The sequence below is a fragment of the Dermochelys coriacea genome, chromosome 10 (assembly GCF_009764565.3).
Source record: "Dermochelys coriacea isolate rDerCor1 chromosome 10, rDerCor1.pri.v4, whole genome shotgun sequence".
NCBI classification, from domain to species: Eukaryota; Metazoa; Chordata; order Testudines; family Dermochelyidae; genus Dermochelys; species Dermochelys coriacea.
In genome coordinates, this window is record NC_050077.1 from 86,389,203 (window position 1) to 86,412,889 (window position 23,687).

The following is a 23,687-nucleotide window of genomic DNA, read 5'->3' on the forward strand; positions in this document are numbered from 1 at the left end:
TTGTTTCCTATCTTTTAACCAGTTACTGACCCATGAGAAGACTTTCATCCGTTGGTGAGGCACTTGAACCTTCAGAAAGCCTTTGACAAGTACTGTATCTACTAGATCACTCTTGTCCACATACTTGTTGATACCCTTAAAGTAATTTCATAGATTGGAGAGGCATGATTTTCCTTTACAAATACCATTCTGACTCTTCCCCCAAAATACCGTGTTCATCTCGTGTCTGATAATTCTGTTGTTTATTATGGTTTCAACCAGTTTGCCTGGTACTGAAGTTAGGCTTACTGGCCTGTAATTCCAGGATTACCTCTGGATCTTTTTAAAAAAATTGGCGTTACTTTAGCTACCCACCAGTCATCTGGTTTAGAAGCTGATTTAAGAGAGAGGATACGCACCACAGTTAATTGTTCTGCAGTGTCATATTTTAGTTTCTTCACACCTCTTGGGTGAATACCCATACGGTTCTGGTGATTTATTACTGTTTAATTTATCAATTTGAGATCTCAGTAGAGGAGGTTTTGGAACAATCTGGATAGTATCTCCAATTTGTCACCTGAAAAGAATGACTCGGGTAAGGGAATCTCTCTCACATCTTGGGCAGTGAAGACCGATGCAAAGAATTCATTTAGCTTCTCCACAACGGCCATGTCTTTCGCAAGTGCTCCTTTAGCACCTCGATCGTCCAGTGGCCCCATTGATTGTTTTGCAGGTTTCCTGCTTCTGATGTACTTACAAAAAAAAAAATTCCAGTTTTTGTGCCTTTTGCTAGTTGCTTTTCAAATTCTTTTTTGGCCTGCCTAATTGTGCTTTTACAGTTGACTTGCCAAAATTTATGCTCCTTAATATCTTCTGCACTAGGATTTGACTTCCAATTTTTAAAAGATGTCTTTTTGTCTCTAATTGCCTCTTTTACTCTGTTGTTTAGCTACAGTGGCAGTTTTTGGCCCTCTTACTTTCTTTTTTTTATTTGGGGTATACATTTTGCTTGAACCTTTCTTATGGTGTTTTTAAAAAGTTTCTATGCAGCTTGCAGGCATTTCGCTCTTGAGACTATACCTTTTAATTTCCATTTAACTAATTCCTCATTTTTGTGTAGTTCTCCTTTATGAAATTAAATGCGATTGTAGTGGGTTTCTTTGGTATTTTCTCTCCTATAAGGATGTTAGATTTAATTACATTATGGTCACTATTACCAAGTGGTTCAGCTACAGCCATCTCTTGGACCAGATCCTGTGCTCCCCTTTGGACTAAATCAAGAATTGTGTCTTCCCTTGTGGATTCCAGGATTAGGAGCTCCGAGAAGCAGTCATTAATGGTGTCTAGAAATTTTATCTCTGCATCCTGTTCTGAGGTAACATGTACCCAGTCAATATGGGGGTAGTTGAAATTTTCTGTTATTATTAGGTTTTCTGTTTTTGTAGCCTCTCTAATCAATCTGAGCATTTCACAATCACCCTCCTAGTCAGGTGATCAGTAGTACATTTGTATTGTTATACTCAAGCATGGAGGTCAAGCATGGATCCATAGGCATTCTGTGGTACAGTTTGAATCATTTAAGATTTTTAGTATATTTGACTCTGTTTTCTTTCACATATAGTGCCACTCCCCCACCAGCATGACCTACTCCGTGATTCCTGTATATTTTGCGCCCTGGTGTTACCATATCCCATTGATTATCTTCATTTCACCAAATTCCTCTGATGCCTCTTATATCAATATCCTCATTTAATATCAGGCACTCAAGTTCACCCATCTTAGTAATTAGACTTATAGAATTTGTATACAAGCACTTATAAAATTAGTCAATATTTAGTTGTCTACCTTTATGTAATGTAATTGTATGGGACTCTTTTTTTTGTTTAACTGTTTGTGTCCTACCTCAAGTTATTCTGCTTCTTATGTTGATACCCTACTACTGATACTCCCACCCTTTCTAGATATGCAGAAGGAGAGACATGGTCCTTAGATCCATGTGTCATAAACCCCACAATGGTTTCCCAACTCCCATTTCCTCTAAAGACCTCTTCTTTCCCCTATGTTCCAACCATTTGTAGAAGACGGTTTGTGCTGACAGCACAGAATCCACTTTTGTACAGCTAAACAAAAATAAAGTTTTAAAAAAAGTTTATTCAAGCCAGAAACCAGTAAATGTTTGTATCTGCATAACAAACATGAATATTGCATATATCTTTCTATAATCCTGTAACTAGTATAACTTTCAACTTAGAGGAAATTTCATACTGTGAGCTCTTTGGGGCAGGGACCATACTTCTGTGTTTGTACAGTGCCTAGCACGATGGTCTCCTGATTCATGACAAGGGTTCCTAGGCGCTACAGAAATACCAGTAAATAATAATTATAGTAATAATTCTGTGCATGGTCCAGCAAAAAGTATTTTTTTCTTCAAATAGTGTCCGTATGGGTGCTCTGCTGTAGGTGTGCTTGCGTCCCTGCACTGATGATCAGAGAACTTTAGTAGCAGTGTCCGTTAGGCCCGCACGTGCACTGTCTCTCCTTGTGCAGCACCACAAGGCTATCTAGCCCTTGCGGGCTAACTGCCCTCAGTTTATTCTCAGCTTCCCCTACCCCCTCTCCAATCTATGGAGCTATTCACAGTTCATCAAGACCATTACTTTAATCTGCATTTCTATAGTTAGATAGCTTCCTAGCTCATGGTTAAAAGAAAAGGAGTACTTGTGGCACCTTAGAGACTAACAAATTTATTAGAGCATAAGCTTTCGTGAGCTACAGCTCACTTCATCGGATGCGTTTGGTGGAAAAAACAGAGGGGAGATTGATATATACACACACAGAGAACATGAAACAATGGGTTTATCGCATACACTGTAAGGAGAGTGATCACTTAAGATAAGCCATCACCAGCAGCAGGGTGGGGAAAGGAGGAAAACCTTTCATGGTGACAAGCAAGGTAGGCTATTTCCAGCAGTTAACATATAGTTAGTCTCTAAGGTGCTACAAGTACTCCTTTTCTTTTTGCGAATACAGACTAACACGGTTGCTACTCTGAAAATAGTTCATGGTTGTAGTTCTAGTTGTAGTTTCTTCTTCTTTTCTTATTTTACCTTTAAAAAAGAAAAGAAAAAAGAGACCAATTTCTTTTCTGCCTCTTCCCTTCTTGGGAACCTTTCCTCCAGCGGGGTATGCCTAGCTCACTGAGCTTCAAGAAGTGCTTCTTTTGCAAAGAGGAAATCCCTGTAACAGATAAGCACTCCAAGTGCATTCCTTGCCTTGGGGAAGTCCGCATTCAACAAAATGTGGATTTTGCCAGCAACTAAGGCCCCAGTCTTGTAAGGATAGAGAGCGCAGACAGAAGTTGATCTTCATGGAGGCCGCTCTCTGGACCCACACTATGAGTCACCTGGCAAATATGAGTCTTCCCCACAGCCATTGGGACTGTTGGTAGTGGTGGAATGCCGCCACTCCAGAGACTTCCACCTGTTGGATGCACTGGAGTCCCCACCTGTTGGTACCAGGACCTCTGCACTGAGCCTCTACCAAGCACAGGAAGTATCTCCGTTGCCATTCCATGCCTCTCTGCTCTCTAGCAAGGATTCAGACAATAGGCAGAGGAATTAGTATCTCCATACTCCTCCCAAGCTCTATATTGTGCTTATTACCAACAGAGCCCAAAGTACACCCATAGATGGCACCATCTTGGTACGGCCATGCATGGGCACCCACCATCCCAATGGCCATGTTAGGACCTTGGGTGGCCTCTCATGCTTTGAGCCTCACCTGGGAACCCTTGAGGCACATCCACTCAGCCGCAGCATCCAAGTTTTCAGAACTGCCTCAAGTCAGGGAGGAACAGGAAGTCGGTACTGAGGGGAAAGTTACACCGAGGATTATATCCTCCTCTTTGGATAAAGTGGTCATGCCTCCTCCACCATCTTTGGCAAAGAGGGTGGCAGACACCCTCCAGGTACCATTGGAGGAAGTCAAGAATACCCACCATCAACTTCTTGACATCCTCCACTCTTCATTCTCTTCGAAGATCACTCTCATGATTTAATAAGGTATTTTAGACCTGGCAAAGTCAGTGGTAAACCCCAGCATCAGTGACACCAACCTGCAAGCGAGCAAACAAATAATGCCATGTCCCCATCAAGGAATCTGATTTCTTCCTTTCCCTCCCAACTCCATTGTGATGGCCAGTGGAGTTCTGTTGGTTTCTTTCTTGGGCTTGTCTTGCAGCAGGAGGCTTCTGGGTACATGTCTGGCTCTGTTGATCTGTTTCCTTATTTCCTCGTGTGGGTATTGTGAGGTACAACCGCATTTGCTCCAACCCCTCAGGCAGAGACTAACACCTACAAGATCTTCACTAAGCATCCTCAAAACTGATACCCACAAGAGGAAATAAGGAAACAGATTAACAGAGCCGACGTGTACCCAAAGCCTCCTGCTGCAAGACAAGCCCAAGAAAGAAACCAACAGAATTCCACTTGCCATCACATACAGTCCTCAGCTAAAACCTCTCCAACGCATCATCAGTGATCTACAACCCATCCTGGACAATGATCCTGCACTTTCACAAGCCTTGGGAGGCAGGCCAGTCCTCGCCCACAGACAACCCGCCAACCTGAAGCATATTCTCACCAGCAACTACACACCGCACCATAGTAACTCTAACTCAGGAACCAATCCATGCAACAAACCTTGATGCCAACTCTGCCCACATTCACAGGGCCACCATTGACACCATCACAGGACCTAACCTGATCAGTCACACCATCATTGGTTCATTCACCTGCATGTCCACCAATGTAATCTACACCATCATCATATGGTTCTATAGCCATATAAATAAGAAGAAAACTAACCTCCACTCCATCCTCAGTGTTTAGCGGCCCCACTTCTTCTTTCTTAAAGATAATCTAGGCATGGCCCAATATCTAAACAAATACTTTGCCTCAGTCTTTAATAAGGCTAAAGAGGATCTTAGGGATAATGGTAGCATGACAAATGGGAATGAGGATATGGAGGCAGATATTACCATATCTGAGGAAGAAGCAAAACTCAAACAGCTTAATGGGACTAAATCGGGGGGCCCAGATAATCTTCATCCAAGAATATTAAAGGAATTGGTACCTGAAATTACAAGCCCATTAGCAAGAATTTTTAATGAATCTGTAAACTAAGGAGTAGTACCGAATGATTGGAGAATTGCTAATATAGTTCCTATTTTTAAGAAAGGAAAAAAAAAGTGATCCAGGTAACTACAGGCCAGTTAGTTTGACATCTGTAGTATGCAAGGTCCTGGAAAAAATTTTGAAGGAGAAATTAGTTAAGGACATTGAAGTCAATGGTAAATGGGACAAAATACAACATGGTTTTACAAAAGGTAGATCGTGCCAAACCAACCTAATCTCCTTTTTTGAAAAAATAATAGATTTTTTTAGATAAAGGAAATGCAGTGGATCTAATTTACCTAGATTTCAGTAAGGCATTTGATACCGTGCCACATGGGGAATTATTACTTAAATTGGAGAAGATGGGGATCAATATGAACATCAAAAGGTGGATAAGGAATTGGTTAAAGGGGAGACTGCAACGGGTCCTACTGAAAGGCGCACTGTCAGGTTGGACGGAGGTTACCAGTGGCGTTCCTCAGGGATCGGTTTTGGGACCAATCTTATTTAATCTTTTTATTACTGACCTTGGCACAAAAAGTGGGAGTGTGCTAATAAAGTTTGCAGATGATACAAAGCTGGGAGGTATTGGCAATTCAGAGAAGGATCGGGATATTATACAGGAGGATCTGGATGACCTTATAAACTGGAGTAATAGTAATAGGATGAAATTTAATAGTGAGAAGTGTAAGGTTATGCATTTAGGGATTAATAACAAGAATTTTAGTTATAAGTTGGGGACGCATCAATTAGAAGTAACGGAAGAGGAGAAGGACCTTGGAGTATTGGTTGATCATAGGATGACTATGAGCTGCCAATGTGATATGGCTGTGAAAAAAAGCTAATGCGGTTTTGGGATGCATCAGGAGAGGTATTTCCAGTAGGGATAAGGAGGTTTTAGTACCATTATACAAAGCACTGGTGAGACCTCACCTGGAATACTGTGTGCAGTTCTGGTCTCCCATGTTTAAAAAGGATGAATTCAAACTGGAGCAGGTACAGAGAAGGGCTACTAGGATGATCCGAGGAATGGAAAACTTGTCTTATGAAAGGAGACTTAAGGAGCTTGGCTTGTTTAGCCTAACTAAAAGAAGGTTGAGGGAGATTGCTCTCTATAAATATATCAGAGGGATAAATACTGGAGAGGGAGAGGAATTATTTAAGCTCAGCACCAATGTGGACACAAGAACAAATGGGTATAAACTGGCCACCAGAAAGTTTAGACTTGAAATTAGACAAAGGTTTCTAACCATCAGAGGAGTGAAGTTTTGGAATAGCCTTCCAAGGGAAGCAGTGGGGGCAAAAGATCTATCTGGCTTTAAGATTCTACTTGATAAGTTTATGGAGGAGATGGTATGATGGGATAATGTGATTTTGGTAAGTAATTGATCTTTAAATATTCAGGGTAAATAGGCCTAATCCCCTGAGATGAGATATTAGATGGATGGGATCTGAGTTACCCAGGAAAGAATTTTCTGTAGTATCTGGCTGGTGAATCTTGCCCATATGCTCAGGGTTTAGCTGATCGCCATATTTGGGGTTGGGAAGGAATTTTCCTCCAGGGCAGATTGGAGAGGCCCTGGAGGTTTTTCACCTTCCTCTGTAGCATGGGGCACGGGTCACTTGAGGGAGGCTTCTCTGCTCCTTGAAGTCTTTAAACCACGATTTGAGGCCTTCAGTAGCTCAGACATAGGTGAGGTTTTTTGTAGGAGTGGGTGGGTGAGATTCTGTGGCCTGCGCTGTGCAGGAGGTCGGACTAGATGATCAGAATGGTCCCTTCTGACCTTAGTATCTATGAATCTATATGCCAGAAATGCCCCTCTGCTATGTACATTGGCCAAACTGGACAGTCCCTACGTAAAAGGATAAATGGACACAAATCAGATATTAGGAATGGCAATATACAAAAACCTGTAGGAGAACACTTCAACCTCCTGGACACACAATAGCAGATTTAAAGGTAAGCCATCCTGCAGCAAAAAAAACTTCAAGACCAGACTTCAAAGAGAAACTGCTGAGCTTCAGTTCATTTGCAAATTGGACACCATCAGCTCAGGATTAAACAAAGACTGTGAATGGCTAACCAACTACAAAAGCAGTTTCTCCTCCCTTGGTGTTCACACCTCAACTGCTAGAAGAGGGCCTCATCCTCCCTTATTGAACTAACCTCGTTATCCCTAGTCTGATTCTTTCTTGAATATTTATACCTGCCTCTGGAAATTTCCACTACATGCATCTGACGAAGTGGGTATTCACCCACGAAAGCTCCAATATGTCTGTCAGTCTATAAGGTGCCACAGGACTCTTTGCCGCTACTTCGATTAGAGATAGATCACCTCCTCCGGTTAGGAGCCATAGAACCAGTACTTCAGCATCTACGAGGCATCTATTATTTCCTAATACTCAAAAGGAAGGGAGGTTGGAGGCCCATACCAGAGCTCTCAACAAGTTTGTCAAGGCTCAAAAATTCAAGATGGTCACCTCATCAACGATCATTTCAGCACTGGAACAGGGAGATTGGTTTTCAGCCCTTAGCCTCCAGGACGTTTGTTTTCATATCTCAGTCTTACCATCTCACAGATGATTTCTCAGATTCACTCTGGGACGTGACCACTACCAATATAGAGTGCTCCCCTTTGGGTTATCATCAACCCCGAGAGTATTTGCCAAGGTTCACTCAGTGGTGGCCGCTCATTTATGTTTTCAACGATCTACCTGTACGTGGACGATTGCCTCCTCAAAGCCCGAGCTCGCTGAGAGGCTCACTAAGTCACTGAAGCTACAATTCACTTGTTTTTGGAACTGGGTCTACAGATGAACACCCAGAAATGAGCCCTCACTCCAGTGTAATGCCTGAAATTCATAGGGGCTAACCTTGACTCGTTACAGGTCAAAGTCCTCTTACCTCAACACGGGTTCCTGTCCTTAGTCACACTAATAGACACCATTCAGAACAGCCCACAAATACCAGTCAGACTCTGCCTCCAACTCTTGGGTCCTATAGCAGCATGCACAGTGCTAATATCACATGTCGGGTGTCGTATGTGATGCCTCCAAATATGGTTCAGCTCAGTTTACAAACAAGAACAGGCTGGACAAATCCCTGTCACTACCCACCAGGATCAAAAACTCTTCAGACTGGTGGAAAGACCCAGCCAATGTTTGCAAAGGGATCCCCTTCTCACAAACATCACCATCATTGCTCCTCCCCACCAATGCATCACTCATAGAGTGGGGTGCACATCTAAACAGCCTCACGATACAAGGCAAACGGTCGCCCGCATAGATACCCCTTCATGTCAATCTCCTCAAGCTAAGAGCGGTCAGAAATTCCTGCGCCCCTTTCCTCCCTCTGATCACAGGATCACACACAAAGATCCTAACAGACAACATAGCGTGTATGTACTACATCAGTCGGCAGTGGGGAGCCAGGTTGCCCTTTCTATGTGCAGAAGCTATGAGGCTATGGAATTTGGTGCATCTCCCATGACGTTATACTGTCAGCGGCTTATTTACCGGGAACAAAAAACTCGCAAATTGCTACACTGACCACCAGTGGGAGATACAACTGACAGTGCTTCACAACCTATTAAGACAATGAGGGGACACCATCCACAGACCTTTTCACCACTAACTGAAGAAGAAATGTCCACGCTACTGCTCCAGAGCAGGGATGGGACAACACTGCCTGGGTGATGCTCTCCTCCTCTGCTGGGACCAGGACCTTCTCTACATCTTTCCTCTGTTTCTCCTACTGTCAAAGGTCATGCTGAAAATAAAAAGGGATGGAGCTCACATCCTTTGGATTGCTCCTGCTTGGTTGAACAGACCTGGTAACCTTACCTGGCACAGCTTGTAATGTGCCAACCAGTCCCTCTCCCGGCCATCCCACACCTCCTCTTGCAGAACAGAGGACATACCCTGCATCCCAACTTGGGGATTCTCCACCTCAAGACGTGGCTCCTGCTTGATTCCAACACCTAGAAAGTTCCTGTTCAAGGGAGGTACAGGAGGTACTACTTCACAGTAGGAAGTCCTTGACACAACATACTTACCTGCAGAAATGATCCAGGTTTCAGATTTGATGCACATTACAACAAATCTCCCCAACATCTGCGACTCTTCTGCATATCCTAGATTATGCTTTGACCCTAAAACAGTTGGGACAATCTCTAAGCTCTCTCAGGGCTCACCTAGTGGCTATAACAGCTTTCCACCAAACTGTAGAAAGGTATTCAGTGCTGTCATACCCAACTACTAAAAGGTTCTTCAAGGAAGGACAGGCAGGGCAGAAAAGGTGGGGGAGTTGCATTGTATGTAAGAGAGCAGTATGACTGCTCAGAGCTCCGGTATGAAACTGCAGAAAAACCTGAGAGTCTCTGGATTAAGTTTAGAAGAAGTGAGCAACAAGGGTGATGTCGTGGTGGGAGTCTGCTATAGAACATCAGACCAGGGGGATGAGGTGGACGAGGCTTTCTTCTGGCAACTAACGGAAGTTACTAGATCACAGGTCCTGGTTCTCATGGGAGACTTCAGTCACCCTGATATCTGCTGGGAGAGCAATACAGCGGTGCACAGACAATCCAAGAACTTTTTGGAAAGTGTAGGGGACAATTTCCTGGTGCAAGTGCTGGAGAAAACAACTAGGAGCAGAGTCTTCTTGACCTGTTGCTCTCAACCTGGAAGAATTAGTAGGGGAAGCAAAAGTGGATGGGAACCTGAGAGGCAGTGACCATGAGATGGTCAAGTTCAGGATCCTGACACAAGGAAGAAAGGAGAGCAGCAGAATACAGACCCTGGACTTCCGAAAAGCAGATTCTGACTCCGTCAGGGAACTGATGGGCAGTATCCCCTAGGAGAATAACATGAGGGGGAAAGGAGTCCAGGAGAGCTGGCTGTATTATAAAGAATCCTTATTGAGGTTACAGGGACAAACCATCCCAATGTGTAGAAAGAATAGTAAATATGACAGGCAACCAAATCCTTGCTGATCTTAAACACAAAAAAGAAGCTTACAAGAAGTGGAAGATTGGACAATGACCAGGGAAGAGTATAAAAATTATTGATCAGGCATGCAGGAGTGAAATCAGGAAGGCCAAATCACACCTGGAGTTACAGCTAGCAAGAGATCTTAAGAGTAACAAGAAGGGTTTCTTCAAGTATGTTAGCAACAAGAAAAGTCAAGGAAAGTGTGGGCCCCTTACTGAATGAGGGAGACAGCTTAGTGACAGAGGATGTGGAAAAAGCTAATGTACTCAATGCTATTTTTTGCCTCTGTCTTCACGAACAAGGTCATCTCCCAGACTACTGCACTGGGCAGCACAGCATGGGGAGGAGGTGACGAGCCCTCTGTGGAGAAAGAAGTGGTTTGGGACTATTTTAAAAAAGCTGGACGAGCACATGTCCATGGGGCCAGATGCGCTGCATCCGAGAGTGCTAAAGGAGTTGGCAGATATGATTGCAGAGCCATTGGCCATTATCTTTGAAGAATCATGGCGATCGGGGGAGGTCCCGGACAACTGGAAAAAGGCTAATGTAGTGCTCATCTTTAAAAAAGGGAAGGAGGAGGATCCGAGTAACTACAGGCTAGTCGGCCTCACCTCAATCCCTGGAAAAATCATGGAGCAGGTCCTCAAGGAATCACTTTCTTCTCCTCTAACTGCTTCCGAATTGATCAGAAACAGTCAGCATGGATTCACCAAAGGCAAGTCATGCCTGACTAATCTAATTGCCTTCTATGATGAGATAACTGGCTCTGTGGATGAGGAGAAAGCAGTAGACGTGTTATTCCTTGACTTTAGCAAAGCTTTTGATATGGTCTCCCACAGTTTTCTTGCCAGCAAGTTAAATAAGTATGGGCTAGATGAATGGATTATAAGGTGGATAGAAAGCTGGTTAGATCGTCAGGCTCAACGGGTAGTGATCAATGGCTCGATGTCTAGTTGGCAGCCGGTATCAAACGGAGTGACCCAAGGGTCGGTCCTGGAGCTGGTTTTGTTCAATATCTTCATTAATGATCTGGAGGATGGCATGGACTGCATCCTCAGCAAGTTTGCAGATGACACTAAACCGGGAGGAGTGGTAGATACGCTGGAGGGTAGGGATAGGATACAGAGGGACCTAGACAAATTAGAGGATTGGGCCAAAAGAAATCTGATGAGGTTCAACAAGGACAAGTGCAGAGTCCTGCACTTAGGACAGAAGAATCCCATGCACTGCTACAGACCAGGGACTGAATAGCTAGGCAGCAGTTCTGCAGAAAAGGACCTAGGGGTTACAGTGGACGAGAAGCTGGATATGAGTCAACAGTGTGCCCTTGTTGCCAAGAAGGCCAATGGCATTTTGGGATGTATAAATAGGGGCATTGTCAGCAGATCAAGGGACATGATCGTTGCCCTCTATTTGACATTGGTGAGGCCTCATCTGGAGTACTGTGTCCAGTTTTGGGCCCCACGCTACAAGAAGGATGTGGAAAAACTGGAAAGCATCCAGCGGAGGGCAACAAAAATGTTTAGGGGACTGGAACATGACTTATGAGGAGAGGCTGCGGGAACTGGGAATATTTAGTCTGCAGAAGAGAAGAATGAGGGGGGATTTGATAGCTGCTTTCAACTACCTGAAAGGGGGTTCCAAAGAGGATGGATCTAGACTGTTCTCAGTGTAGCAGATGACAGAACAAGGAATAATGGCCTCAAGTTGCAGTGGGGGAGGTTTAAGTTGGATATTAGGAAAAACGTTTTCACTAGGAGGGTGGTGAAGCACTGGAATGGGTTACCTAGGGAGGTGGTGGAATCTCCTTCCTTTGAGGTTTTTAAGGTCAGGCTTGACAAAGCCCTAGCTGGGAGGATTTAATTGGGGATTGGCCCTGCTTTGAGCAGGGGGTTGGACTAGATGACCTCCTGAGGTCCCTTCCAACCCTGATATTCTATGGTATAGTAAACCTCTTCCCTCAACCTTGACTTCCTACCTCCATGTGGGACCTAAGCCTGGTACTGAAAGGATTGACTAGGCCCCCCTTTGAACCCATGGAAACCTGTTTGCTGACACACCTATCAGTGAAAATGGCCTTCCTGATAGCAATTATCTTGGCCAGGAGAACAGGAGAGATGGCGGCTCTGATGGCGCATCCCCCTTCCATGGTATTTTTTCTGGACAAGATTATGCTTAGGCTGCATCCAATATTCATCCCTAATGTAACCTCTCCATTTTACATGAATCAATTGATTTCACCTTCCAATCTTCTACCCCAAGCCTCACCAAAATAACAGTGAGGCTATATTACATACCCTCGATGTCGGGAGAACACTGGTCTTCTACCTAGACAGGACAAAGGCTTTCAGGAAGTTCCCTAGGATTTTCCACTCCATTGCGGAAAGATCCAGGGGCTCAGCAATATCAGCCCAAAGGCTCTCAAATTGTATCAGACATTGTTACCAAGTTCGAAACATGACTCCTCCAGACTCTATTCATACAGACTCCACAAGGTCGATCTCTTAATCTGTCACTTTCTTCAAGAATGTCCTTAGTTCAGAAATCTGTAGAGCAGCGACACTGGCATCAGTCCACACTTTCGCAGAATGCTTTGCGATCAGTGGGGACTCTGTCTCCAATGCCATCTTTGGCTCCATGGTCCATCCGACTCCAAAGTCCCAGCCCTCCAGAAGGGGTACTGCTCGAGAGTCACCTACAGTGACAAGAACTCAGAAATAGAGGGGAGGAGGTTGTGGAGCACCAATAGGGACTCTATTCAGTGAAGTAGGTAGTAGTTACTCACCTTGTGTTTCTTCGAGATGTGTCCACCCTCCTCACCTCTACTTCTGATTTCTTGTCTATGACTCTGTGGTAGAGAAGGAATTGAGGGGGGTAGCCCGCGCATGAGGCCTAGCCTTATGGCGCAGCACGAAGAGGGACAGTGCATGTGTGCAGGCCTAATGGACACTGATACCAAAGTTCTGCGATCAGCAGCACAGGGACGCAAGTTCACTTACAGTGGAGCGCCCACAGGGACACTACAGTGGAGCATTCATAGGCACACACGTCTCGAAGAACCATCATTACTGCACAAGGTGAGTAACTTTATAAAATATGGAAAGCTAATTTTTCAGTTCTTTAAATGTTTGTTTTCATTTTATTTAAGACTTTCCCCCAAATTAGCCTGGAGATTCCTCTGTAGAGAGGACTAAACCTGGAAACTTTTAGTTTATGAAATACAGCCTTTTTTTTTTTTTTTTTAATTAACGTGCAAAACAGTGTCTTTTTTTGGATGTAGAAAGTTTTGGTTTTTTGTTTAGGGTTTTAAACCATCACACAAATGAAGTACCCATACTGATTTAATTGGATCTGTCAGCTGCCTTTGATACTGTTGAAGGTGGTATTGACATGTTTGCAGTTCATAGTAAGAGTAGATGGAATTGGTTTTGCAGTGGCTCTGCTCCTGGTTGTTGAGAGGACCCAGGGGGGAGAGTGGTGATCATCTGATGTGAGGGGGCTTATGCTGGATGCCCTAGGGCTCTTTATGTCTCTCCTTATGGTTTCCTTGAGCCACTGGGCAGTTTGGTTTTTGTACAGTGCCCAGAGCGCTGATTGGGCACTATACATGTGAAGAAATTAGATAGGTGTCTTCACCAGAAAAGCTGAGTTTCAGTTGAAAATGTCATGATAATTCTCAGCTGACACCAGCTTTATTAAGGACTCTGACCATTCAGTGATGATAAAACATGGCTTGTGATCTTCTGCTGACCAGAAACTGTCCCTTTTATTCTTTCTTTTCTAGGGATTTTAGCAATTGGGCTTATTAATGAAGCTCTTGATGAGGGAGACACCAGAAAGACCCTTCAAGCCTTACAGATCCCTGCAGCAAAACTGGAGGGGGTAACCCCAAAGGTAGCACAGCACTACCAGGACACGTTGATCCGAGCCAAGAGGGAGAAGGCACAGGTGAGTGCTATTAAACAGGTCTCTGCAGAATTTTTTGTAGTCCAGTATATTCTGTTGTGTGATCATGGCAGAAATAGTGCTGATGTCAGTGAAGCAATTGTCAGGCCTTCTGTGGGGATGATCATATTTTGACACTTAGGTTTTTTCTACACTAAAGAAAAATAGTTTTGCAACCACAATCTGGATGTCCCCATAAACCAAGGAAACTGCTGCAGACATAATGATTGTATGCAATGGATCATTGCATCTCTTGTTGTTGCTTCAATTCATTGCATGCAACAGAGGCTGTACTAATGCATTTTGGGACTCTTGGAACACCGATTCCATAGTGTGCAGCACTTTTGTTGAGAGCACACACAGGCTTTTGGGTAATTTTCAGAAGTGAGGTCCTTCAGTGTGCAGCAAATACACAGACCCAAAATCACTGGATTTATAACTTCTCAAAACCTGCAATTTTCATGGATTCATGGATTTTTAAGACCAAGAGGGAGAGGTCTGATGTGACATAGGCAGTGGAATTTTCACTCAGTAATCCCTGCAACAAGCCCAATAATTTATGCATGAACAAGAATTTTTAGAGACATCCAGTCTTGATTGAAATTCCCCCAAGTGATAGACTTCCTCTGGTAAATTGTAAGAGTGGTTAATTGCCCTCACTGTTATAAATTTGCATTTTATTACTAGATCTTGTTCTGCCTTTGCTAAATTAAAAAACCCTCTAGTATTAAATATCTTCTCCCTGTGAGGTACATATAGACTGATCAAATCACCTTTTAGCACTCTCTTTAGTAAGATAATAGATTGAATTATTATTGTTCTCTCTCACTGTAGGGAAGATTTTACGGATCACAAATTATTCTTTTAAACATCCTTCTTGAAGCGTAGAGTCTAGTAGCAGTTGCACCAATGCCACAGGGGTAATATAACCTCTCTACTCCTATGCAGTATTTTCCTGTTGACATTTTTATATGATTATATTTCATTAAAAGAACATTAAAGTTAAAGTTGAAAAGTCAAGCAATCAAAACTAAAAAATACCATAATTAAGGTTGTCAGTGCAACCTTAATTTGGCCTCGTTGTGCATATGCATTATCATACAGCCTTTAATTTCATGATCACATACTATTTTTTTCCCCACAGGACCTGTGCCTCATTCTGTGCACAGGATGGACAGTGACTCAGGGTTCTGTAGGAAAAGAGATTCTGTAGGACCCTGGTTCATTTGTTCCAAAAGATGGAAGGTGTGTAGTGAATGAGGCAGGGAGCTGCAGGAAGAGAAAGAATGGCCTCTTGGTTAAGGCAGTTGAATGCCATGCTGAAGAACTGGATTATATCCCTGCCTCTAATACAAAGTTCCTTTGTGATGCTGGACAAGTCACTTAAACCAAACTTTTGACAGGTGGTCGCCAACGTGTGTTCCTCATTTACTGGCTGCCCTAAGTGAGAGATCTGGGGTCTGATTTGCAAAAGTGCTGAGCACTCAAGTGTAAGTGAAATCAGTGGGAACTGTTCTGTGAGCATATAAAGTGCTCAGTATTCTGAAAAAATCGGATTCTAGAGGGGTCTCAGATTGGGCACCCAAATGTTGTGGGCAGTTAACAATCTGGGGCTTAATCTCTCTGCTATGTCTACACTGCAGCTGGGACTGAGCCTTCCAGCCCAGGTAGACAGACTCGTGTTAGCAGGACTCATGCTAGCACACTAAAAATAGCTGTATGGACATTGTGACTCTGGCAGAGGCTTGGGCTAGCCACTCAAACTCAAACCCATTCTACTCCCTGGGTCTGAGCTCAGATGGTTGGTCTGACCCACTCCTGGGACCCTCCTGCTTGCTGTGCAGAGGGGGGGAGAAGGGAAAGCACTGATGTTAGGGTGTCCGCTTCCCCCCTCTCTATGTACCCCATCTTTGGCGAACAGGGGAGGGGGGGGCATGGTTCAGGAGCAGAAGAGCTGCAACTGCTGCTTTCTGGTGAGTGCTTAAAGAGACAGCGTATGCTCACCTTCCAACACATACTTGTGGTGGTGTTACTACTTGGTACTTCCATACATTCTCTGTAGTTTTATTCTTTCAAAGTGCTGTTATTTTAGTTTAACTGGTCTATGCATTTCATAATTTTATTTCTCTCTTAAGCTTAAATTTAATTAATTGAGTAGTGAATTCTAAAATGCCTAACCTGTCCTGGCTGGAGTAATTATCCCTATGGTAACTTTTAAAAACGTATATATATTCTATCTAGGTTTTTTGTTTCTGTTTGTGGCGCACATCCGCACATTACCTCAATATTGGTGCCCATAACAAAATTCATTACGCACATGGATGGAAAAAATTAGAGGGAACATTGCTTGGAGGGTCTCTTCCAACTATATTGTAGACATACCTTCTGTGCCGCATGTGTACTATAATGAGAGCACCATAGAAAACCCATGAGGAAACTGATGATTGTATATTGAGTGCAGGGTTTGCATGGTGGCAGTAAATAATGTATGTGGTCAAATGCTGAATGACAAGGATTAAAAAGAAATATTGACCAACTATCCTTTCATTGAGCAATATCCATTCTGAGCACTGAATAAGACAAAGGTCCTGTGGAAAATATAGCATGTGATCACGTAATTAAAGTTTGAATCATAATCTATCAAACGAAGTTTGTACAGGAAGCCTTCATTTTTGCGTTTCCTAACTTTTAAGTGCTTGACTTTGCAATATTAACATTCTCTTAATATCAGTTTTTTAATGTAAAATATAGCTTTAGCTATATTTTACACCTATAATATAGAAAATAAATTTTAGAGACCAACAAATAACCGATTCATTGAGAGATCTGGGAAAGGAGAGATCACACAAAACACATGCTACAGACAAGCTGCCTGCTAATCATCACTTACTTCTCTTGCTTCTTATCCCTGCTCTGATGATTGTCTGGTATAGATGGTAAGTAGGAACCTTATCTCCTGAATCGTCTTTAAAGTGTCTGGCAGGGTTTCAGCATTAGCTAAGTAACAAGCAGAAGTTAGGGAGATAAGTAAGTGGCTCATCTTCTTAGCTGGGGAAGGGGTAGGGGGCATGATTCTTGTTGGGGTGTGCCTGCTTTGGGTAGTTTGGAGTCAGAAACTGACCTTGCCTTTTTCTGTTCTCTCTGGAGAAGGGGATGCTAGATTTCTCTGCCTTTGGTGACTTGAGGAGGAGAGTTTCATGCAGCTTATCTCAGAATTCATCACTGATTTTTCTAGGCAGGAATTTGGTTTATGAGACTAAGACCTATGTTGAGGTCAACAATGGTTCCATATAAATGTAAACTTTTGAAATGCAGATGACTGATAATTGCACAAATTACTAATGCAAATGAGGGCCCGAAAGGGTTAACATCTCTCAGGAACTGATCTGGGGTTGAATCATTTCCTTTTGCTGAGTCAGTGTGAAATAATGAGCTCCTTTTAGTATGCTGGGAGCTTGTGCCAGGCTGGGCTGGTAACTGCAGTTGGGGTGAAATTGCCTTTTTTGGGCATTAACTCAGCTTCAGGGCCCCTCCCAGCTGCACTTGGAGTAATTTTAGAAATTGAGATATTAGACTACAGTATAGAAGGAAAATAGTGAAAATCTTCAACCTGACTAGTACTGGCTAGTAAATGTGTGTATCTTGGACTGACTGTATGATTGCCACGAGTAACAGTCACTTAGTTTCTCCTTGGATGGTGGGCTACTGTATGGTGACATTTTCCAGGCAATAGTACATGTGGAAATTTTTAGAGAAGTCAAAAGCAAGGTCTTTTTTTCATAGAGAAGAAAGAGTAACAGTTTCTTTACTATTCACTGCATGTGGCTGAAGCCCTGCAATGCTAAATGTGTGGGTTTTTTTCCAAAGCCATCCTAGTCATCCTAACATTCTGTGGATTGACTTTTACTAGCAGAGATTGGAGTGTGCAAAGTTGTTACCTTTGTCCACTTGGACAGTTTCTCTCCTTCTGCCATTCTCCTGGGATCAGGTTGACTTTTAGTTGAAAGCTGCCTGTTTTGGACATGTTGCTCTCTTGAGTGAAAGGGACAGATATCCAGGTCATTGTTGTGACCTGTCTTAAAGCTACAGAATTAAACTATGTTAATAGGGCAAATTCAGAGGATATATTAGGAAATGCCTCTTTTGGAATTGACCCTCAAAACCCGTTTCCCGCTGTAGAGTGGCTCTTTATGTTGTATGGCAGTGGTGCACTTTGTGCTGGAGTTGAGTGTTTGCTGTATTCTGTTTGTACAGTGAGGGCTGAGGAAGGTGGTTTCTGTTTTTAGTAATTAGCAACAGGAAGCAAATGGTGGGTGGAGAGAGACTATACTTGGCAGCTGCAAGGTCATTTGTTCTTCATGCTTATGTTTTGGGTCTTTGTTAAACTTCTACCCCTTTTCCCTCATCTCAGTCTCCTGCACATAAACACAGCTGAATAGTTTTGTTCAAAGTCCAATCAAAGCAGTTTAGTGTGTGTGATGAAGGCCCTATATACAATGGCCTGTTAAACAGGGTTCCCATGCTTAGTTTAAAGTCTGTTTAAACGCACTTCCAGCCAAAGACCATTCTAACGCTTTTTGGCCTCGGAATGTGGATGGGGAGAAACCAAGTTTGAATCATGTTTAAGAACTTTTGTCACATGTTTTGTAGCCTCTTTGTACATAGGCTGGGGCATGGGTGGGCAAACTACAGTCTGGGGGCTGTATGTGGCCCTTCAGACCTTTTAATCCGGTCCTCGAACTCCCACCGGCAAGTGGGGTTGGGGGCTTGCCCTGCTCCAGTGCTCCAGCCAGGGAGCGGGGTCGGGCTTGCCCCACTCCGTGTGTGCCATGGCTCCACATGGCTCCCAGAAGCAGCAGCGTATCCCCCCTCCGGCTCCTACGCATAAGGGCAGCCAGGGGGCTCAGTGCGCTGTCCCTACCCCAAGCGCCATGTGGGCAGCTCCCATTCACCGGGAACCACGGCCAATGGGAGATGCAGTGGTGGTGCCTGTGAACAGGGCAGTGTGCAGAGCTGCCTGGCCGCGCCCCTGCATAAGGAGCTGGAGAGGGGACATGCTGCTGCTTCCAGGAGCTGTTTGAGGTAAGCGCCGCCCTGAGCCTACACCCCTGACCCCCTTATGCACCCCTGCCCCAGCCCTGATCCCCCCTCCTGCCCTCCTAACCCCTTGGTCCCAGCCTGGAGCACCTTCCTGCACCCCCAACCCCTCATCCCCAGCCCCACCCCAGAGCCTGCACTCCCAACTGGAGCCCTCACGTCCCCCCCAACCCCACCCCCCTGTCCCACCCCAGAGCCCTCTCCTGCACCCTGAACTCCTCATTTGTGGTCCCACCACAGAGCCTGCACCCCCAGCCAGAATCCTCACCCTGTCCTGCACCCCAACCCCCAATTTAGTAAGCATTCATGGCCTGCCATACAATTTCCATATCTAGATGTGGCCCTCGGGCCAAAAAGTTTGCCCACGCTGGGCTAAAGTCGTCTTCCCATACTATCAGGGAAACAATGTCCTCCAAGTGGCTTTAGGCTACTTGGTGCTAATTCAGTGGCCTTTTGCTCTCGTGTCCCTGATCTCTGCTTATTAGAGCTATGTACAATATTAGAATCTATCAGTTGCTCTCCCTTCCTCAGCAAGTTTATCTTTGGAAATGAGATGATGGGAGAAGAATAGAAGAACCTGCTTGAGTTATGGCTGTAGCAGACTCTGCTGGTCACAGGAACACATGAATATTTTAATTCTTGTGCTGTCGTCAAATGCAGAGTATCTGGAGAGGAATGTGGGGTTTTTTCCTCTGTGTTTGAAACTTAATGTGTGAACACTTGATATGTGCGCAATTTACTTCACTAGGCACAATTATTTTAGATGCACAGCTGGAGATGAGCTTTTTTCCATTTTTCTTTAGGACACTCAGGATGAGACAGCTGTGCTGTGGTTGGATGAAATTCAGGATGGGATTCTTCGATCCAACAGGGACACAGAGGAAGCACAGAAATGTAAGTTTCATATTAAGTGTTTATCTTCATCATCAGGCATCCTCAAACTTTCTACAAGATGGTTCAGACATAAAACTGTCACTGCGTGGAGTGCTCTGGAGGAGTGTGGAGTGCTCCAGGTGGAGTCCATGTGCATAAGGCAATATTCAAGGTGAGGCCAGACTGTTATTTTAACAGTGTTATTTTTTCCACATTATTATGTTACCTTCTGAATACATCCAAGCATCCAATTTGGTATTTTTTTACCACTGCAGCACAGTGGACAAGTGTCTTCACCAAAATGCACACAATAATGCCTAAATCTTTTTCCTGAGGCTGCAACTAATTCATTACTCATCTGTGTATTTGTGCATGCACGCACAATTTAAATGATTTAATCCAGTTCATATTACATTGTATTTGTCTATGGTAAATATAATCTGCCATTATTTTGCCCAATCACTCAGTTTTATTAGATGCTTTTGGAGTTCCTCAAATTTGCACCGATTTTTACTAACCTAAATAATTTTGTACATCAGCATTTTTCACCTGTGCTATTCACCACAACTTTCAGATACCCTAAAAAAAAATCTTGAACAGTAGGCCTAGCACTGGTTCATGGGCACCTCACTATTAACTTCCTTTCTTTCTCCAGAAACCATGATTGATTCCTGATCTTTGTTTCCTATCTCAACTATTTTTTCAGTTCCTGACAGAATTTTTTCTCTCTCCTTGTGTTTTTAAGTTTCTTTGATGGTGTGGTGTTATAGACTTCATCAAAAGCCTTTTTAAATTCTTTTCACCAGTTTCCTTTATTTGTCATTTTAACTCTCTGAAACAAGTGGGAGCCCTGCTAACTTCTGTACCTTTAAATTATCGAGATTTTTTTTCTTGCATTTTATGTATTCTGATTTTTTTATATTCTTGCATTCTCTGTAACATTTATCATGTGAACCCCCAGCATCCTTTGTATTGACGATGAGGGCAAAGTAGCTGAGTGTTTTATTTTCTCCAGGCTCCTGTCCTCCCTTCCCCAGCTTTTAGTAGTCATCTTACATTTTTCTTGATATTCTTTTTTTAGCCCCTGTCATGTTTTATAAAATATATTCTTATTCTTGTCTACTTTAATTTCTAATATTATAGTATCACAATAATGACATTAAATGATTCCAAGGTAACCCACTCTTTTGTGCATTATCTAAGTTTCCTTAGGAATTCTGGCCATTAATGAAGCAGTGGTCCATGGTGATGTGGGCCAGACCCTCAGTGCCCTGCGCTCACCTGATGTCGGACTGTATGGAGTCACTCCCGAGTGTGATGAGACATACCAGCATGACCTGGCAGAAGCCAAGAAAGAAAAAATGGCAGCAGGTGAACTGGGGGGGTTGTACAACTGAATTTTAAATGGTAAACCAGCAAGAAGAAAGCAGATGAATCTGTGATGGTGGAATGGAAAGCAGAGGCCAGGGAAAAAGTCTGTCTGGAATGGAATCTAGGGTTGTGTGGAGGGGATAGGGGATTTCTTTTTAACATTTAGAAGATATACTTTTACTTAAATGTTTAGTAGTATGTTCTCTACTTCAGGAGCATGTTATGGTAGGTAGCTCAGTAAGGTCTTGGGGGAATGACATCTGCTTTTCTAGCTGCAATGAACAGATAGTTGAAAGTAGTTGTACTGATGATTACTTAATGAATGTTATCTCTATGCTGGGAGGCTGTGCTTCACCTTCAGTTCTTGTACTTCAATTTCTGCTCATAGGGGACAATGGCAGCGAGTGGGTGAAGCACTGGGTGAAAGGAGGCTATTATTATTATCATAACCTGCGAACCAGAGAGGGACGTTGGGATGAACTCTCAGGATTTGTGCAGAATAATACCCAGCTCTCCCGGGAGGAGATACAGGTAGTAGAATAATGTGCTCATTGTCTCCCTGAAAAGAGAAGTTCTTTGTAGTTGCTCACCTGAGTAATTCTCCCCAGTATTATCCTTCGAGTTAAAGCTTAAATCCAAATAGAATTATTGACTGAAAGATAATGCTGTTCAAAAATAACTAAAACAAATAATTTGCTGCTACATCTTCTTCTCAATTGTGCCTTTTTGGGTGTGCCACCATGCTCTTTTGGTTTTGCTATTATGCTATACACATGCTTTGCACCCTTTCTACTGGGGACTAGCAGATTTTTATAGATGATGTATTTCACCTTGGCTCCAAGTGTCAGGAAATTCCTTCTCTCTGGAGAAAGTATATAGAGGAGCCACTTCAGCAAATTCACCATAACTTTGAGCTCAAGATCATGATCCCAGTGTATGTTGAAGGATAATTTAGGATATTTTGTGCATGATATAGAAAGTTAATTTACCATCTTGATTTTTGTTTCCTCTACCTGTCCTTTTTCCTTTTCTGATTTGCACTGCCTCTTCCTCCATAACACTAATTCAGAGCTCTATCTCTGGAGTCACCGCTGCGTACAATAGAGAGCAGCTCTGGCTTGCTAATGAGAACCTGATTACCAGGCTGCAGGCTTGCTGCCGTGGGTACCTTGTTCGCCAGGAATTCAACTCCAGAATGAATTTCTTGAAGAAGCAAGTCCCTGCAATCACTTGTATCCAGGTAGTGAAGTCCTATGTCTTTGTCTACGGGTGACTACTTCTGTGTCCATACTACATATAATGTGATACTATTATTATTTATTTATGTGAATTATAGTACTGCCTAGAAACCAGTGTCTCATTGTGCTGGATGTTGCATACTGTACAAACATCTAATAGAAAGATTAGCCCCTGCCCTGAAGAGTTTAGGTTGCTGATCTCTTTTCATGTGAAATTAGCAAATTCCTCCTCAGGCAGAACTGCAGGGAGAGGAATGTATCAGAGAAGACCTTCTAGTGGTTTATTGTTTGGTGAACCATTGATGATTGTTTTAGGGACAGAAGTTTGCCAGGTGCTTTGTGTTGAAGATTTTGTCTCAGGAATTGCTCAGTAATGTACTCTGGGGCTGCACTATATCTTAAGTATATTAGAGCTGTTGAATCAGCTCCATCTCTTGTGGGTCTTCTGTCCCTTCCTTGGGGATGCACTCTGACATAGTTGTATCCTAGGACCTTCTTTCTACTTCTGAAGGAATGTGCTTGATATTTGGAAAGTGACTTTCTTGGAAGTTGTGAGTGAACTAGTGGGGGCACTGCACCAGGACTAAAGGGAACTTTTCTGAATACTGGGTGGCAGCATCAAACTTACCAACATAGGGATAGCAGAAAGTTGGAGAAAGTAAATTGTACACATACGTTTTATAAAATCCCAACGTGGACCTGATTTGTCTCATGAAGACAACCTCTGTCATTGGAAAAGGGAAGGAGTTGAGGGCAGGGAAGGTAGCCTAATTGGCAGGAGAAGGAGGCGGAGGAAGTCTTAGGGTATGTCTCTACTAAAAAATAAAGTCAACCTATATTAGGTTGACTTCAGTGTTGATAAATGCAAAGTAATGCACATTGGAAAACATAATCCCAACTATACATATAAAATGATGGGGTCTAAATTGGCTGTTACCACTCAAGAAAGAGATCTTGGAGTCATTGTGCATAATTCTCTAAAAATATCCACTCAATGTGCAGCAGCCGTCAAAAAAGCAAA

General features: G+C 43.3%; 1 protein-coding gene across 2 annotated transcripts in view; it reads left to right on the plus strand.

Moving 5' to 3' along the window:
• Positions 1-23,687, plus strand: part of IQGAP1 (IQ motif containing GTPase activating protein 1) — a 159,683-nt gene that overhangs the window by 78,197 nt on the left and 57,799 nt on the right. For both annotated transcript variants that reach the window (XM_038419291.2, XM_043493903.1), the window contains exons 15-19: positions 13,927-14,090; positions 19,988-20,078; positions 21,261-21,428; positions 21,817-21,959; positions 22,498-22,668. In XM_038419291.2, the coding sequence (XP_038275219.1) occupies positions 13,927-14,090; positions 19,988-20,078; positions 21,261-21,428; positions 21,817-21,959; positions 22,498-22,668 (737 nt within the window). The remainder of the gene's footprint in view (positions 1-13,926; positions 14,091-19,987; positions 20,079-21,260; positions 21,429-21,816; positions 21,960-22,497; positions 22,669-23,687) is intronic.